General features: G+C 44.3%; 1 protein-coding gene across 5 annotated transcripts in view; it reads left to right on the forward strand.

The window, feature by feature from the left end:
* Window positions 1-17105, forward strand: part of spef2 (sperm flagellar 2) — a 48087-nt gene that overhangs the window by 22862 nt on the left and 8120 nt on the right. For 3 of the 5 annotated variants that reach the window (XR_004207853.1, XR_004207854.1, XM_020467245.2), the window contains exons 17-29: window positions 3751-3868; window positions 4355-4509; window positions 4664-4837; window positions 5003-5077; window positions 5317-5459; window positions 6212-6339; window positions 12376-12514; window positions 12723-12860; window positions 15069-15232; window positions 15750-15818; window positions 16064-16193; window positions 16521-16683; window positions 16890-17015. Coding sequence is in view for 2 of the 5 variants with exons in the window: in XM_020467245.2 (XP_020322834.1) it covers window positions 3751-3868; window positions 4355-4509; window positions 4664-4837; window positions 5003-5077; window positions 5317-5459; window positions 6212-6339; window positions 12376-12514; window positions 12723-12860; window positions 15069-15232; window positions 15750-15818; window positions 16064-16193; window positions 16521-16683; window positions 16890-17015 (1722 nt within the window). In the remaining 3 variants the exon portion in view is untranslated. The remainder of the gene's footprint in view (window positions 1-3750; window positions 3869-4354; window positions 4510-4663; window positions 4838-5002; window positions 5078-5316; window positions 5460-6211; window positions 6340-12375; window positions 12515-12722; window positions 12861-15068; window positions 15233-15749; window positions 15819-16063; window positions 16194-16520; window positions 16684-16889; window positions 17016-17105) is intronic. The other 2 variants (XR_004207855.1, XM_031817065.1) reach the window with 1 other exon arrangement.

Here is a 17105-nt window from a genome sequence, read left to right on the forward strand (position 1 = left end):
TAGTAATATAGATAGTAATAATATAGATAATAGTAATATAGATAGTAATAATATAGATAGTAATAATATAGATAGTAATAATATAGATAATAATATAATATTTTTTATAAAGTCAGAACACACTGAACAAAAATATAAACGCATGTAAAGTGATTCCAGGTTTCATGAGCTGAAAAGTCACAGCCATTTTCCATACGCACAAAAAGCTTATTAAAATGTTGTATACAAATTTGTTTACATCCTTGTCATTTTTCCTTTTCTAAGCTAATGAATCCACCTGACAGGTGTGGCATATCAAGCAGCTGATTAAACAGCAGGATCATTACACAGGTGCACCTTGTGCTGGGGATAATAAAGGCCAATCTAAAATGTTCAGCCCAGGACCTCCACATATGGCTTCTTCATCTGCAGGATCGTCTGAGACCAGCCACCCGGACAGCTGATGAAATTGTGGGTTTGCACAACCAAAACATTTCTGCAATAGCGGTCAGAAACCGTCTCAGGGAAGCTCATTTGCGTGCTCATCGTCCTCACCAGCGTCTTGACCTGAATACAGTTGGGCGTCGTAACCGATTTCAGCGGTTTCATCTGTACCGGGCAGATTGCAGACAGCGTGTATGGTGTCTTGTGGGCGAGCGGTTTGCTGATGTCAGTGTTGTGAACAGAGTGCCCCATGGTGGCGATGGGGTTATGGTATGAGCAGGCATAAACTACGGACAATGAACACAATTGCATTTTATCGATGGAAATTTGAATGCACAGAGATTCCATGACGAGATCCTGAGGCCCATTGTCATGCCATTCATCCACCGCCATCACCTTATGTTTCAGCATGATAATGCATGGCCCCATGTCACAAGGATCGGAACACAATTCCTGGAAGCTGAAAATGGCCCAGTTCTTCCATGGTCTGTATACTCACCAGACATGTCACCCATTGAGCAAGTTTGGGATGCTCTGAATCGACATGTATGACAGCGTGTTCCAGTTCGTGCCGATATCCAGCAACTTCGCACAGCCAAGAGGGGTTTGACAACATTCCACAGGCCACAATCAACAGCTTGATCAACTCTATACGAAGATGTGTCACAGTGCATGAAGAAAATGGTGGTCACACCAGATACTGACTGGTTTTCTGATACACGCCCCTACCTTTTTTTAAGGTATCTGTGACCAACAGATGCATATCTGTATTCCCAGTCATGTGAAACCCATAGATTAGGGCCTCATTTATTTATTTCAATTGATTGATTTCCTTATATGAACTGGAACTCAGTAAAATCTTTGAAATTGTTGCATGTTGCGTTGATATTTTTGGTCAGTGTCCATCTAAACATGAGTAATAGTGACCAGTAGCAGGATAAGTAGATAGATACTAATGGTAATAGATACTAATGGTAATATATACATGTAAACAGGAGTAATCGAAACCAGTAGCAGGATAAATAGATTAATGGTGATGGCAATCAATAATCAATGGACAGCAGTTTAAAGGAGTAACACATTGAATCAACAATCATTTTAGCAGCAGCGTAGGTTGTGTCTGAGTGGGTAGAGACCTGGGGATGGACATAGGGTCAGTATGGGAGAGGTCTGTGGGAGAGGGAGAGCACTAGTTGTTAGCCATTTAACATTCTTATGTTCAGGGCATTGAAGCTGTTTAGGAGTCTGTTGGTCTGAGCCTTGATGCACCGGTACTGCCTGCTGGACGTGAGCATGGAGAACAGTCCATGTCTTGGGTGGCTGGAGTCCTTGGCCTTTTTTCAGTCCTTTCTCAGACACTGCCTGGCATGTATTCAGACCCCTTTGGCTTTTTACACATTTTGTTGCTTTACAGCTTTGTTCTAAAATTGATTAAAAATAATCCCTTATAAATCTACACACAATACCCCATAATGACATCACAATACCATATAATGACATCACAATATCCAATCATGACAAAGCAAACAAACAGGTTATTAGAAAAAAATAGCACAAAAAAATAGAAATATCTTTACACCAGTATTCAGACCCTTTGCTATGAGACTCGGGTGAAACCCGTTTCCATTGATCATCCTTGAGATGTTTCTACAACTTGATTGGAGTCCACCTGTGGTAAACTCAATTGATTGGACATCATTTGGAAAGGCACACACCTGTCTATTTAAGGTCCCACAGTTGACAGTGTATGTCAAAGCAAAAACCAAGCCATGAGGTCAAAGGAATTGCCCATAGAGCTCCGGGACACAATTGGGTTGAGGCATAAATCTGGGGAAGGGTACCAAAACGTTTCTGCAGCATTGAAGGTCCCCAAGAACACAGTGGCGTCCATCATTCTTAAATGGAAGAAGTTTGGAACCACCAAGACTCTTCCTAGAGCTGGCCTCCAGGCCAAACTGAGTAATCAGGGGAGAAAGCCCTTGGTCAGGGAGTTGACCAAGAACCCAATGGTCACTCAGACAGAGCTCCAGAGTTCCTCTGTGGAGATAGGAGAACCTTAGAAGGACAACCACCTCTGCAGCACTTAGGCCTTTATAGTAGAGTGGCCAAACGGAAGCCACTCCTCAGTAAAAGGCACATGACAGCCTGCTTGGAGTTTTCCAAAAGGCATCCGAAGGACTCTCAGACCATGAGAAACAAGATTCTCTGGTCTGATGAAACCAAGATTGAACCTGTTGCTTGGCCTGTATGCCAAGCGGCACGTCTGGAGGAAACCTGGCACCATCCCTACAGTGAAACATGGTGGTGGCAGCATCATGCTGTGGGGATGTTTTTCAGAGGCGGGGACTGGGATGCTAGTTAAGATCGTGGGAAAGATGAACGGAGCAAAGTACAGCGAGATCCTTGATGAACACCAGCTCCAGAGCGCTCAGGACATCAGACTGGGGCGAAGGTTCACTTTCCAACAGGACAACGACCCTAAGCAGAATCACAAACTCCCCAAATATAGGTGTGCCAATCTTGTAGCGTCACAGCCGAGAAGACTTGTGGCTATAATCGCTGCGAAAGGTGCTTCAACAAAGTACTGAGTAAAGGGTCTTGAATAAATTTGTACCAATGTCTAAACCTGTTTTTGCTTCGTCATTATGGGGTATTGTGTGTCGATTGATGAGGGGAATAAACTATTTAATCAAGTTTAGAACAATGCTGTAACGTAACAAAATGTGGAAAAAGTCAAGGGTGTAGTGTACTTTCCGAATACACTGTATGTCCTGGATGGCAGGGAGCTCGCACCAAGTGATGCGCTGGGCCATTCGCAGCACACTCTGTAGGGCCTTCTGGTCATGGGCATTGCAGTTACCTTACCAGACGGCGATACAACAAGTCAGGATGCTCTCGATTGTGCAACTGTAAAAGTTCCTGAGGATACCAACTCGTTTCAGCCTCCTGAGGGAGAAGAGGCGTTGCCGTGCCTTCACGACTGTTCTGGTGTGAGAGGACCATGTTAAGTCTTCAAGTGATCTGTGGACACCGAGGAACTTGAAGCCCTTGACCAGGGATGGGCGATTCCAGTCCTCGGGGCCTGATTGGTGTCACAGTTTTGCCCCAGTCCCAGCTAACACCCCTGACTCCAATATTCACCTAATCATGATGTTCAGTTTAGAATGACATTTGATTAATCAGCTGTGTTTGCTGGGGATGGAGAAAACGTGTGACACCAGTCAGGCCCCCGAGGACTGGAGTTGCCCACCGCTGCTCTCGACCTTCTCCACATGTCATATGAGTTTCATGTGTGTAATGAATGACACAGACGGACTGTGTTTGTAGATGAGGAGGAGAGCTCTGGCCCGGCTGGGGCTGGTGAGGAGAGCTGTGCCCCTGCAAGAGAGCACAATGTTGTCATCGCCAGGGACAAGAGCCTGGAGAAGAGACAGATCCAGCACAGGTACAGTTAGTACGATGACCACAAGACGCAGATCTGGGTTCAAATAGTATTTGTTTTCCTTCCAATAATTTGAGCCTTTGATCGAGACTGCCTTAGGTGACAAAGTGGGTGGGCATTACACTTTTGGGACTACTCCATTGGTGACATTGTGCCAGTCAAGATCAATCGAGTAGAACTAAATGGTTTGAAAGAAAAATAAATACTATTTGAACCCAGGTCTGATTATTGAGTACATCATCTCTAACATTGTTGTAAGTGATTTTCAGGGCTCTGAGTGTCTTTGAACTTTTAAACTAGCCCACTGACACACCATTGTTCTCTTCACACATTGAGTGTATTCACTAGGAACCAAACAGAAGCAAAACGGGCCAAAACAGGGAGGGGACCCACCTTAATTTGTCCAATAACAAACACAATTTTTTCCATTGCAAAACATTTAGCTATGGTGTGCGCTAATGAATACAGCCTTTGTTATTATCACTGCAGGATCACAGCCTTCCAGGATACCTGGCCCAAGCTGGAGAAGTGGTTCTCTGGTAAACAGAGCATTCTGATGAGACTGAATGCTGAGATGTCGGAGGACATGCTCTTTAGAAAAGTGGAATCCATCCTGTACCAGGCCATGATGCAGTCAGAAAAAGGTACAGGGCACTAAGGGAATGGTTGATTTTAAGATAAGATATTAATTCCCCAAAATGGGAGATTTGACTTAATGCTACTTTGACTCTAAAATTGCCCAGTGAGATGCCTACTGTTCCTAAAGTGGTTCTATGTGTAATTATTTTGACCCACCAGGTGAGGGAGTTGTTTTGGACAGTGGGAAGGCACCAGCGGTCTCAACTGCTCTCGTCCAGGTAACTCCGGTTGCGGTCCCAGCTCCCACTGAGTCCACCTCCACCCTCACCCAGGAGGGCCTGACTCCACCTGTGAAATGCTCCAGCTCCAAGTCCAACTCTCGCTCCCCCAAAGGTCGGCTAACAACCACGCAGTGTATCAAATGGCACCCTATTCCCTACATACTGCACTACTTTTGACCATAGTTGTTCACTATATAAGGCATAGGGTACCATTTGGGACAGTTTGTTTCAAAGACAAGAGAACCATGTGGTCAAACAGTTCTGTTCCATTCTGTAGATTCACAGAGCAACATCGAGAAGAACACATCCGAAGGGAAAGATGTCCATCTTAAGCTGTCCAAGTCAGGATCAGGTCCATTACTGATATCAGCCTAGCTATTAGTAACATTCTACAACAAACAACAGTTGCTCTCACACTGTTTTTAAACCACATTTAAAAAAATTAAAAAAAGAGGTATGGTGGCCTAGGGTCTTTGGAAAGACACTCAATTTCCTTTCTATATCCGATCCAATAAACAATGAATATGAGAGGAGTGGGACTGCCCCGTTCCTTTAAAAAATAAAATATCCCTTTTTCCCCATTGCTTCCAGGAGGAGCCGTGGGGCATTCTAGAACGTTGTCCATAGCCTCCTCCTTTGAGAATTCCCATGGTGTGAACACCAGCCCTACAGAGCCCCTTGCTCCCACCCCAGGTACTACACACTGGGTGTATGTGGACGAGCCCCTTCCCAAGGTACAGTAGGAGTAGGGTGTTGTTTCCCATAGATGCTAATCTTGGATCAGTTTTGCATTTCCCCCACTAGTGGTTAAGGTTAGGATAGGGAAAAACAGAAGCTGATCCTAGATCTGTACCTAGGGGAACTTTACCCTGTACTGGTGGAAGACAAGAGAACCATTATAGGTTTGCATGGGCTTTTTCTCTTCCCATTAGCTCTCAGTCAGAATGTATAATCTCATGAGCTCTCAGTCAGAATGCATAGTCTCATTATCTCTCAGTTAGAAATCATAGTCTCATTAGCTCTGTCAGAATGCATAGTCTCATTAGCTCTCAGTCAGAATGCATAATCTCATTAGCTCTCAGTCAGAATGCATGGATGTGTTCAGCATAAAGGTTCAGGCAAATTACGAATCAATTAACAAAGAGAACCAGGCATTGGTCCTTCTGCCCTCATTCTTGAAATCAAGGAGGTCGAGAACGATAAGGTTGAGTTGAGTCATTTGCGATAGCCATGGATGGCCACGAGGGACCTCCCAAACTTCTATTTACACTCATTGGCCTGGTCTCTGTCTATGTTTGAGCCTGCATTTCCCCATTCGACTTTCTTTTGTGGAGAAGGGTGAAGTTGCCCCTAGACGCTGATCTTGAGTCAGTTTTGCATTTCTCCCACTAATGGTTAAGGTTAGGATTGGGAAAAAGAAAGCTGATCTTAGATCTGTAACTATGGGAAACTTCACCCCAGAGCATCTTTTGTCTCTCTTCCCCAGGAGATACCAGAGTACCTGGTTCCATACTGGGAGAATGTGTGTAACTCCTATGTGACTAACGTCAAGGCTGTGATGCAGAACCTCCGCACAGAACGCATCTTGATCATTCACCATCTGTTTAACATCAGGTGAGGATAAAGGATCGGTGTCCCGCTAGCGGGACAACTTCCGGTGAAACTGGAGGGCGCGCAATTCAAATAAATTAGCATAAATATTATGGATTTTAAACATTTAGGTACATTTAAGTGTCTTGTCAGCTGAAAGCTTAAATTCCTAATTGCACTGTCCGATTTACAGTAGCAATTACAGTGAAAACCTGCCATGCGATTGTTTGAGGACGGCGCCCCACATCAAAATATTTTTCCACTGGCACAGGTTTCATACATTCACATATAATGATTAAATATTCACTTTTTGAAATTGATTTGTCATCCAAATGGTCCCAGCTATAACCTGTAGTGTCGTTTTGTTAGATAAAATCCTTCTTTATGTCCAAAAAAGTCAGTTTAGTTTGGGCCATCGAGGAAGGAGGAATCCGAAAATCTCCCCCTAAACTTTGTTTCAACAAGTCAGAAAACATTTCTATTTACTCACCCTAAAATGTAATCAAACTATAATATTTATTTCGGAAAGAAGTATGTTCAATAGGAAACTGATTTTAGCAGGTGCATAATGTCTTCATGACGCGCGCATACACACATTTCCAAGACTGTCCTACTAAAACTGTTATTTCTTATTTGTTTTTTGAAGTTTTCAAGCCTGAAACCTTGAACACAGACTGCCATAGGAATTGCATACAGGGAGCTAATTTTCAATATGACCTTTCTCTTGCATTTCTAAGAGGATGGTCTCTCTCAACAACAACAAAAATATGGTTGGTTTTTCTTTGGATTTTCTCCTACCATATCTTATTGTGTTATATTCTCCTACATTATTTTAACATTTCTACAAACTTAAAAGTGTTTTATTTTCAATGGTACCAATTATATGCATATCCTGGCTTCAGGGCCTGAGCAACAGGCAGTTTACTTTGGGCACGTCATTCAGGCAGGAAGTGGAGAAAAAAATGGGCCTAGCGCTAAGAAGTTTTAACAATGGCGCCGGAGAAGAAGGCCGATTGTGTTTTTTGTTTGTTTATTTGCGTTGTTTGTAACTTTTTTATTTTGTACATTATGTTGCCGCTACCGTCTCTTATGACCGAAAATAACTTCTGGACATCAGGACTGCGATTACTCACCACGGACTGGCAGAATACCATTTTTTCCTTTAAAACCTCTTTGGGCTAGGTGGGGCGCTACTGACCCACCTCGACAACATCCGGTGAAATCTGAGGACAACGCCCCTCATACACCAGCATTAAAAACAGAGGCGTCACAAAAAATCAGAAATAGCGATAAAATAAATCACTTACCTTTTGAAGATCTTCCTCTGTTTGCAATCCCAAGGGTCATAGCTACACAACAAATGGTCATTTTGTTCGATAAAGTCCTTTATATACCAAAAAAGTCAGTTTAGTTGGTGCGTTTGATTCAGTAATCCACCCCTTCCACTCGTTCAACGGGCAGACAAAGGAATCCGAAAGTTACCAATAAACTGTGTAAACAAGTCTAACGTTTCTAATCAATCCCCAGGTACTCTAATATGTAAATAAATGATACAATTTAAGACAGAATGTAGTATGTTCAATACCGGAGATAAATAACGAGGTGCGCACCCTCATCCACAAGACTACAGTCAAAATGAGAGCCACCTTGAAAAACTACAACTACTAATACATTTTTCAGAAAACAAGCCTGAAACCCTTTCTAAAGACTGTTGACATCTAGTGGAATCCATAGGAACTGCAATCTGGGAGGAATTCCTTTGAATATCCCATAGACAAGCATTTGAATGGACTGTGACCCATACCATTATTTTAACAGTTTTAGAAACTTCAGAGTGTTTTCTATCCAATGCTACCAATTATATGCATATCCTAGCTTCTGGGCCTGAGTAACAGTCAGTTTACTTTGGGCACGTCAGTCATCTGAACTTCCGAATACTGCCCCCTAGCCTTAAGAATTAACAAGTCTGAATGAGCCTGATGTGAATGATTTACTGCTTTCTCGGGAACAGGCCTAGATCCCCGTAGTTTGCGTGAAGAGGAGGCAGAGAAAAAGTGGCCAGAGGGCGGGCTGCCTTCTGAGAATTCGTAGGCGATCGAATAAACCCCAACTTCCTTCCATTCTGCTAGCAAAAGTGCAATCTTTGAAGAATAAAAATGATGACCTAACGGAAGATTAAACTACCAACAGGACATTCAAAACTGTAATATCTTATGCTTCACGGAGTCGTGGCAAAATGACAACACTATCAACATACAGCTGGCTGGTTATACGCTGTACCGGCAGGATAGAACAGCGGCGTCTGGTAAGACAAGGGACTGCGGACTATGTATTTTTGTAATTAACAGCTGGTGCACGATATCTAAGGAAGTCTCGAGCTATTGCTCGCCTGATAAGCTGTAGACCACACTATCTACCTAGAGAGTTTTCATCTGTATTTGTTGTAGCTGTTTATATACCTCCACAGACGGAGGCTGGCACTAAGACAGCATTGAATGAGCTATATTCCGCGATAAGAAACACTCACCCAGAGGCGGCGCTCCTAGCAGCTAAGGTAACCTTCCTAAATGACTACCGACCCGTAGCACTCACGTCTGTAGCCATGAGGTGCTCTGAAAGGCTGGTCATGGCTCACATCAACACCATTATCCCATAAACCCTAGACCCACTCCAATTTGCATACCGCTCCAACAGATCCACAGATGATGCAATCTCTATTGCACTCCACAGTGCCCTTTCCCACCTGGACAAAAGGGACACCTATGTGAGAATGCTATTCATTGACTACAGCTCAGCATTCAACCCCATATTGCCCTCAAATCTCATCAATAAGCTAAGGACCCTGGGACTAAACACCTCTCTCTGCAACTGGATCCTGGACTTCCTGACGGGCCGCCCCGAGGTGGTAACACAACTGCTCAGCCTCCTACCGCAAGGCACTACAGAGGGTAGTGCGAACAGCCCAGTACATCACTGGGGCCAAGTTTCCTGCCATCCAGGACCTCTATACCAGGCACTGTCAGAGGAAGGCCCTAAAAATGGTCAGACTCCAGTCACCCTAGTCATAGACTGTTCTCTCTGATACCGCACGACAAGCTGGAGCGCCAATTCTAGGTCCAAGAGCTTCTATCCCCAAGCCATAAGACTCCCGAACATCTAATCACATAGCTACCCCCCCCCCCCCCCCCCCCCCCTTTTACACCGCTGCTACTCTCTTATCTATGCATAGTCACTTTAATAACTCTACCTACATGTACATATTACCTCAACTGGTGCCCCCCACATTGACTCTATACCGGTACCCCCCCTGTATATAGCCTCCACATTGACTCTATACCGGTACCCCCCCCTGTATATAGCCTCCACATTGACTCTATACCGGTACCCCCCCCTGTATATAGCCTCCACATTGACTCTATACCGGTACCCCCCCCTGTATATAGCCTCCACATTGACTCTATACCGGTACCCCCCCCCCTGTATATAGCCTCCACATTGACTCTATACCGGTACCCCCCCTGTATATAGCCTCCACATTGACTCTATACCGGTACCCCCCCCTGTATATAGCCTCCACATTGACTCTATACCGGTACCCCCCCCTGTATATAGCCTCCACATTGACTCTATACCGGTACCCCCCCCTGTATATAGCCTCCACATTGACTCTATACCGGTACCCCCCCCTGTATATAGCCTCCACATTGACTCTATACCGGTACCCCCCCCTGTATATAGCCTCCACATTGACTCTATACCGGTACCCCCCCCTGTATATAGCCTCCACATTGACTCTATACCGGTACCCCCCCCCTGTATATAGCCTCCACATTGACTCTATACCGGTACCCCCCTGTATATAGCCTCCACATTGACTCTATACCGGTACCCCCCTGTATATAGCCTCCACATTGACTCTATACCGGTACCCCCCCCTGTATATAGCCTCCACATTGACTCTATACCGGTACCCCCCCCCTGTATATAGCCTCCACATTGACTCTATACCGGTACCCCCCCCTGTATATAGCCTCCACATTGACTCTATACCGGTACCCCCCCCTGTATATAGCCTCCACATTGACTCTATACCGGTACCCCCCTGTATATAGCCTCCACATTGACTCTATACCGGTACCCCCCCCTGTATATAGCCTCCACATTGACTCTATACCGGTACCCCCCCCTGTATATAGCCTCCACATTGACTCTATACCGGTACCCCCCCCCTGTATATAGCCTCCACATTGACTCTATACCGGTACCCCCCTGTATATAGCCTCCACATTGACTCTATACCGGTACCCCCCTGTATATAGCCTCCACATTGACTCTATACCGGTACCCCCCCCTGTATATAGCCTCCACATTGACTCTATACCGGTACCCCCCCCCTGTATATAGCCTCCACATTGACTCTATACCGGTACCCCCCCTGTATATAGCCTCCACATTGACTCTATACCGGTACCCCCCCCTGTATATAGCCTCCACATTGACTCTATACCGGTACCCCCCTGTATATAGCCTCCACATTGACTCTATACCGGTACCCCCCTGTATATAGCCTCCACATTGACTCTATACCGGTACCCCCCCCTGTATATAGCCTCCACATTGACTCTGTACCGGTACCCCCCTGTATATAGCCTCCACATTGACTCTATACCGGTACCCCCCTGTATATAGCCTCCACATTGACTCTATACCGGTACCCCCCTGTATATAGTCTCGCTATTGTTACTTTATTGCTGCTCTTTAATTACTTGGTACTTTTATTCTTCTCTGTATGTATTTTTTAACTGCATTGTTGGTTAGGGGCTCATAAGTAAAAGCATTTCACTGTAAGGCCTGTTGTATTCGGTGCAGGTTACTAATAACATTACATTTGACATCGTTTAGTGCACAATGGACGTAAGAGAAAAGGGAATACCTAGTCAGTTGTACAACTGAAATGGATCTTCCGAATTTAACCCAACTCTGACAAACCCATATTATTCTCCTGGTCCTAGATCTGTAAACTCCTATATCACAAACAGATCTGGGACCAGGCTACGGTATTGTTACCTCCTTTCTTAGAACAGTGATGTCTGTTAAATGCACTTAAAATTTATTTCACTTGACATGCCATCTCACAACATTTCATCTGTGCTGATCTCTAACCAAATTGTATTGGTCACATACACGTGTTTAACAGATGTTATTGCGGGTGTAGCAAAAATGCTTATGTTTCTAGCTCCAACAGTGCAGTAACATCTAACAACTTCACAACTATACACACAAATCTAAAGGAAAGGAATGGAATTAAGAATATAGAAATATTTGGACGATCAATGTCAGAGCGGCATAGACTAAGATACAGTAGGATAGAATACAGTATGTACATATGAGATGAGTAATGCAAGAAATATGTAAACATTATTAAAGTGGCCAGGGATTTCAAGTAATGTCTGTTGTTTTTTGATCTGATCTCGCATCAGTGAGGATAACTTGGATCTATACTCCTGCTGTAAAAAGATCAAGGGTGTGGGGTTTCCATGTCACCAAGTTCAATAACAAAACCAGTAGCACAAATAGAACGCAAAGGGGAAGTTTATTAGGGATTTTAGTGCACAGGGAATTCACCAATCACCTCACAATCCACAAGCTGTTCTCTTTGTCCATTCCGTGTTCCAAGGGTAATCCTCACACTCGGGTCCTCAGCCAATCCAGCACATGAGGGGGGCAATCCAACATTCCAGGTCACAACAGGCAATCACACAGATTTTATTTGTTTCTCTCACCCTTCATACCTCTCTTGTCTCTCACCTCCTCTGCCCCTTTGTGAAGGCTGCTTCCTCCTTTATCCCCAAGCACTCCCTGGCTTAACGTTTTACGGTCTTGCCTCGTTGGAGCAGGAAGTCCATATAAGGCTTTGGGGTGGAGCCAGCGACCTGCAAGATATCTCTCCTCGATTACCACTCCCCTCACCTCTTCCTGCCGTCTGCCACACTGCATTTGGGATATGTAGAGTGTGAACAGAGAGAAGTAACTCTGACTCTTATCTTGTGACGCTTGCAGAGAGGAGTTTAAGCAGTACCTCCGACGGCCTGACCTGAAGCAAGAGTTTGTGTCCCAGTGGCAGCAGAACTATAACAGCATCCCCAAGGACATGAGAGATGACGAGGAGACCAAGGCAGAGCTGCACCAGCGTCTGGATGTAGGCTACAGTAACACAAACGCCATCAAAGCCGTGTCTGTTATGACATTTGCTCATGTCTGTTGTTTTTCCCATTTGCCTGTCAATACTGAGAGTCTGTCTGTCGCTATGTTGGTCCGTCCGTCTATCCGTCCGTCCTTCTGTCTCGTCGGACTGTCCTTCTGTCTGTGTTTGTCTATCTGTCTCGTCTGGTGTCGTGACACTGCAGGACCTGCGCGAGCGTCTGTGGGACATCTGTGATAAGCGTAAGGAAGAAGCGGGGCAGGAGCGGGCGGCGATCATGTGCGACGGCTGGCTGGAAGACCACACGGCGGTGCTCATCAACCATTTCTCCACACTAATGCAGGTGATGCTCCTCCCATCCTGTCCATGAACATGTTATCTCAGCATCACCCAGAACCAAATATCACATGTGCTTGCCAGCTGACAATAAAAAGCAAGTTGAAATGAGTTGAAATACTACTATGGCTGTCCCTTTAAAACAACGCGTATCACTGGTGTATGTGACAATAAAACATTTAAAATATATATATATATATATATATAAATATATACAGTACCAGTCAAAAGTTTGGAGACACCTACTCATTCCAGGATTTTTCTTTATTTTTACTATTTTCTACATTGTAGAATAATAGTGAAGACATCAACACTATGAAATAACATATGGAATCATGTTGTAACCAAAAAAGTTTTAAACAAATCAAAATATATGTTATATTTGAGATTCTTCAAAGTAGCCACCCTTTGCCTTGATGACAGCGTTGCACACTCTTGGCATTCTCTCAACCAGCTTCATAAGGTAGTCACCCGGAATGCATTTCAATTAACAGGTGTGCCTTGTTAAAAGTTAATTTGAGGAATTTATTTTTTTCTTAATGCGTTAGAGACAATCAGTTTTGTTGTGACATGGTAGCGGTGGTAAACAGAAGATAGCCCTATTTGGTAAAAGACCAAGTCCATATTATGGCAAGAACAGCTAAAATAAGCAAAGAGAAGCGACAGTCCATCATTACTTTAAGACATGAAGGTCAATCAATGTTTTAAAATTTCAGGAACTTTTAAAGTTTCTTCAAGTCTAGTCACAATCCCATCAAGCGCGATGATGAAACTGTCTCTCATGAGGACCGCCACAGGAAAGGAAGACCCAGAGTTACCTCTGCTGCAGAGTTAACTGCACCTCCGCTTGCAGCCCAAATGCTTCACAAATTTCAAGTACAGACACATCTCAACATTAACTGTTCAGAGGAGACTGCGTGAATCTGGCCTTCAGGGTCGAATTGCTGCAAAGAAACCACTACTAAAGGACACCATTGAGAAGAAGAGGCTTGCCTTGGCCAAGAACACAATCAATGGACATTAGACCGGTGGAAATCTGTCCTTTGGTCTGATGAGTCCAAATTTGAGGTTTTTGGTTCCAACCACCATAAATGGTATATCGACATAACTATATCGACATAACCTGAAAGGCCGCTCAGCAAGGAAGAAGCCACTGCTCCAAAACTGCCATAAAAAGCCAAACTATGGTTTGCAACTGCACATGGGGACAAAGATCGTACTTTTTGGAGAAATGTCCTCTGGTCTGATGAAACAAAAATAGAACCGTTTGGCCATAATGACCATCGTTATGTTTGGAGGAAAAAGGGGGAGGCTTACAAGCCAAAGAACACTATCCCAACCGTGAAGCATGGGGGTGGCAGCATCATGTTGTGGGGGTGCTTTGCTGCAGGAGGGACTGGTGCACTTCACAAACTAGATGACATCCTGAGGGAGGAAAATGATGTGGATATATTGAAGCAACATCTCAAGACATCAGTCAGGAAGTGAAAGCTTGGTCGTAAATTGGTCTTCCAAATGGACAATGACTCCAAGCATACTTCCAAAGTCAACAAAGTCAAGGTATTGGAGTGGCCATCACAAAGCCCTGACCTTAATCCCATAGAAAATTTGTGGCCAGAACTTAAAAAGCTTGTGTGAGTAAGGATGCCTACAAACCTGACTCAGTTACACCACCTCTGTCAGGAGGAATTCACCCAACTTATTGTGGGAAGCTTGTGGAAGGCTACCTGAAACGTTTGACCCGAGTTAAACAATTTAAAGGCAATGCTACCAAATACTAATTGAGTGTATGTAAACTTCTGACCCACTGGGAATGTGATGAAAGAAATAAAAGCTGAAATAAATCATTCTCTCTACTATTGTTCTGACATTTCACATTCTTAAAATAAAGTGGTTATCCTAACTGACCTAAAACAGGGAATTTTTACTAGGTTTAAATGTCAGGAATTGTGAAAAAACGGAGTTTAAATGTATTTGGCTCAGGTCTATGTAAACTTCCGACTTCAACTGTATATATATTTTTTAATACAGGACTAGGCTTAATATGTCTGGGAAACCGTCCCTAATTGTTAAATCTGTCATGAGCGACTGTGCAATTGCTTACGTGTATTAGTGAAAACGGGAATGTTGCAGGTTTGGTTTTTATCTCCATTTCGAGGTTGATTAGCTCCTTGGCTGAAACGCACACTGATGTACTAATGTTGTCCTCCTCCAGGTGGAAGTGGACCGATTCCAGGACTCTCTACGTCTCCTGCGGGATTACTACACAGGCATGTACAAACAGGTTCTGTCTGAGGCGGGGCCAGAATTCACCTGTATTCCACTGCTAGACATCGTGGCGCTGGAGGAGCCAGGAACCCAGACTGACAAATCCAAGAGGCAAGCAGAAGGCTGCTGCTCAGGGGAAGGGATTCGTCCAGATTCATCCGAAATACCTAGGGTGTATTCACTAGAAACCATTCTGAACCAAATGGAAGCAAACAGCGCGGGACCAATCTACATTTGTCCAATAATATAGCTCATGTTTTGGTTGCAAAACAGTTTTTTTCCATTGAAAAACGTTTTGCTTCGGTGTGCCCTAATGAATACACACCTGCTTTTCTGACAGTTATTCTCCATTGATGTATAATAGAAACTGACCTAGCTAGCTGCTCTCCCCTAGCCCAAATCCACATTTTCTGTCAGTTCTTATCCGTTTATGCAGAGCATAATGAAGTGGCCTTTTGCGCAGCCAATCACAGCACGGACCCATTTGATCTGGTATGCCCAATGCCAATCAGGGAGAGTCACAGCTATTTCAATAGTTAATACCTTTGCTTATTTGGGGGAATTTACAGTATAAGGTATTCATCAATTGTTACTGTCGTCTCATCATCAAACACTCCTGTCCCTCCAGTTCTGAAAGAGTCACCAAGAGTGCTGGTAAAAGAGACTGTGAAGGAGACGAGAAGAAGAAAACCAAAGTGTAAGAGAAAGCACTGCCCAATTTACCTCTCACCTTGGTCAAATATAGACACGTCAAAGGGATATTTCCTACAAAAACAATATTGTAGAACTTTGTTTCACATAAGTCCACTGTTAATGCAATCCCATGTTTTGTTTTGCATGTCAGCAGTCAGGATTTCAAGATAAGGCACTTTCAGTACAGAGCAAGAACTTCCATTGATGATGCGTTTTGCATCGTGTGATTCTGTTTGTCTGTTATTGCAGTGTTCCACTGATTCCCCGCAGACCTCCCTCTACCGAAGTGGCCTCTATGAAACAGAAGGGCTTCCAGGACCCCGACGAGAAGTTGCTGCATGACATCTATCAGACTGCTCTGACAGCCATCAACAACATGGTGAAGAAGTGTGTGTATGGGTGTGTGTGTCTGTGTGTGTATGTGTGTCTGTGTGTGTATGTGTGTGTCTGTGTGTGTCTGTGTGTGTATGTGTGTGTGTGTATGTGTGTATGTGTGTGTGTGTATGTGTGTGTGTGTGTATGTGTGTGTGTGTCTGTGTGTGTCTGTGTGTGTATGTGTGTGTGTGTCTGTGTGTGTATGTGTGTGTATGTGTGTGTGTGTATGTGTGTATGTGTGTGTGTGTCTGTGTGTGTCTGTATGTGTGTGTGTGTGTGTTTGTGTGTGAGCGTATGTATGTGTTTCTCATGGGTAGTTGTGTGTGTCCAGGTGTCAGTGGAGGCGGCTCAACGCGAGGCAGAGGAGAATGAGGAGGCTCAGCAGCAGATGGATAGAGAACGACTACAGAGAATGTCCCAAGCCTCCGCCTCCGCTGCAGCCGCCGCAGCCAACTCTGGCAAGGACAAGAAGAAAGCTGGCACCAAGAAGAAAGGTTGGACTTATTCTACCCCAGTGGTTTTCAAATCTGAGCCTGGAGGTCCGGAGTACTGCTGGTTTTCTGTTCTACCTGAAAATAATTGTACCCAACTGGTGTCCCAGGTCTAAATCCGTCCTTTATTAGAGGGTTTTGAGGATTTTCTCTTGAAAATGATGCCAGGCCTTATTTTGATGTGTAATTTGGGTGACTTCCTTTTTTAGGCCCTCCCTCCCCTGCTCAGGAGCCCAGCCCACCCCCTGCCCCAGAGGAAGATTCAGAGGAGGTCTGCAAGAGGGCCATACGGAACAAAATCAGACAGGAGTATGCTGCAGCCCTCGACCATGAAGGTACCAAACTACAGCATTGGCTGTAGAGCCCAAATACCACCCTATTCCCTATATAGTGCACTACTGTTGACCAGGGGCCCTGCTATAACC

The sequence above is a fragment of the Oncorhynchus kisutch genome, linkage group LG3 (assembly GCF_002021735.2).
Source record: "Oncorhynchus kisutch isolate 150728-3 linkage group LG3, Okis_V2, whole genome shotgun sequence".
Lineage (NCBI taxonomy): Eukaryota > Metazoa > Chordata > Actinopteri > Salmoniformes > Salmonidae > Oncorhynchus > Oncorhynchus kisutch.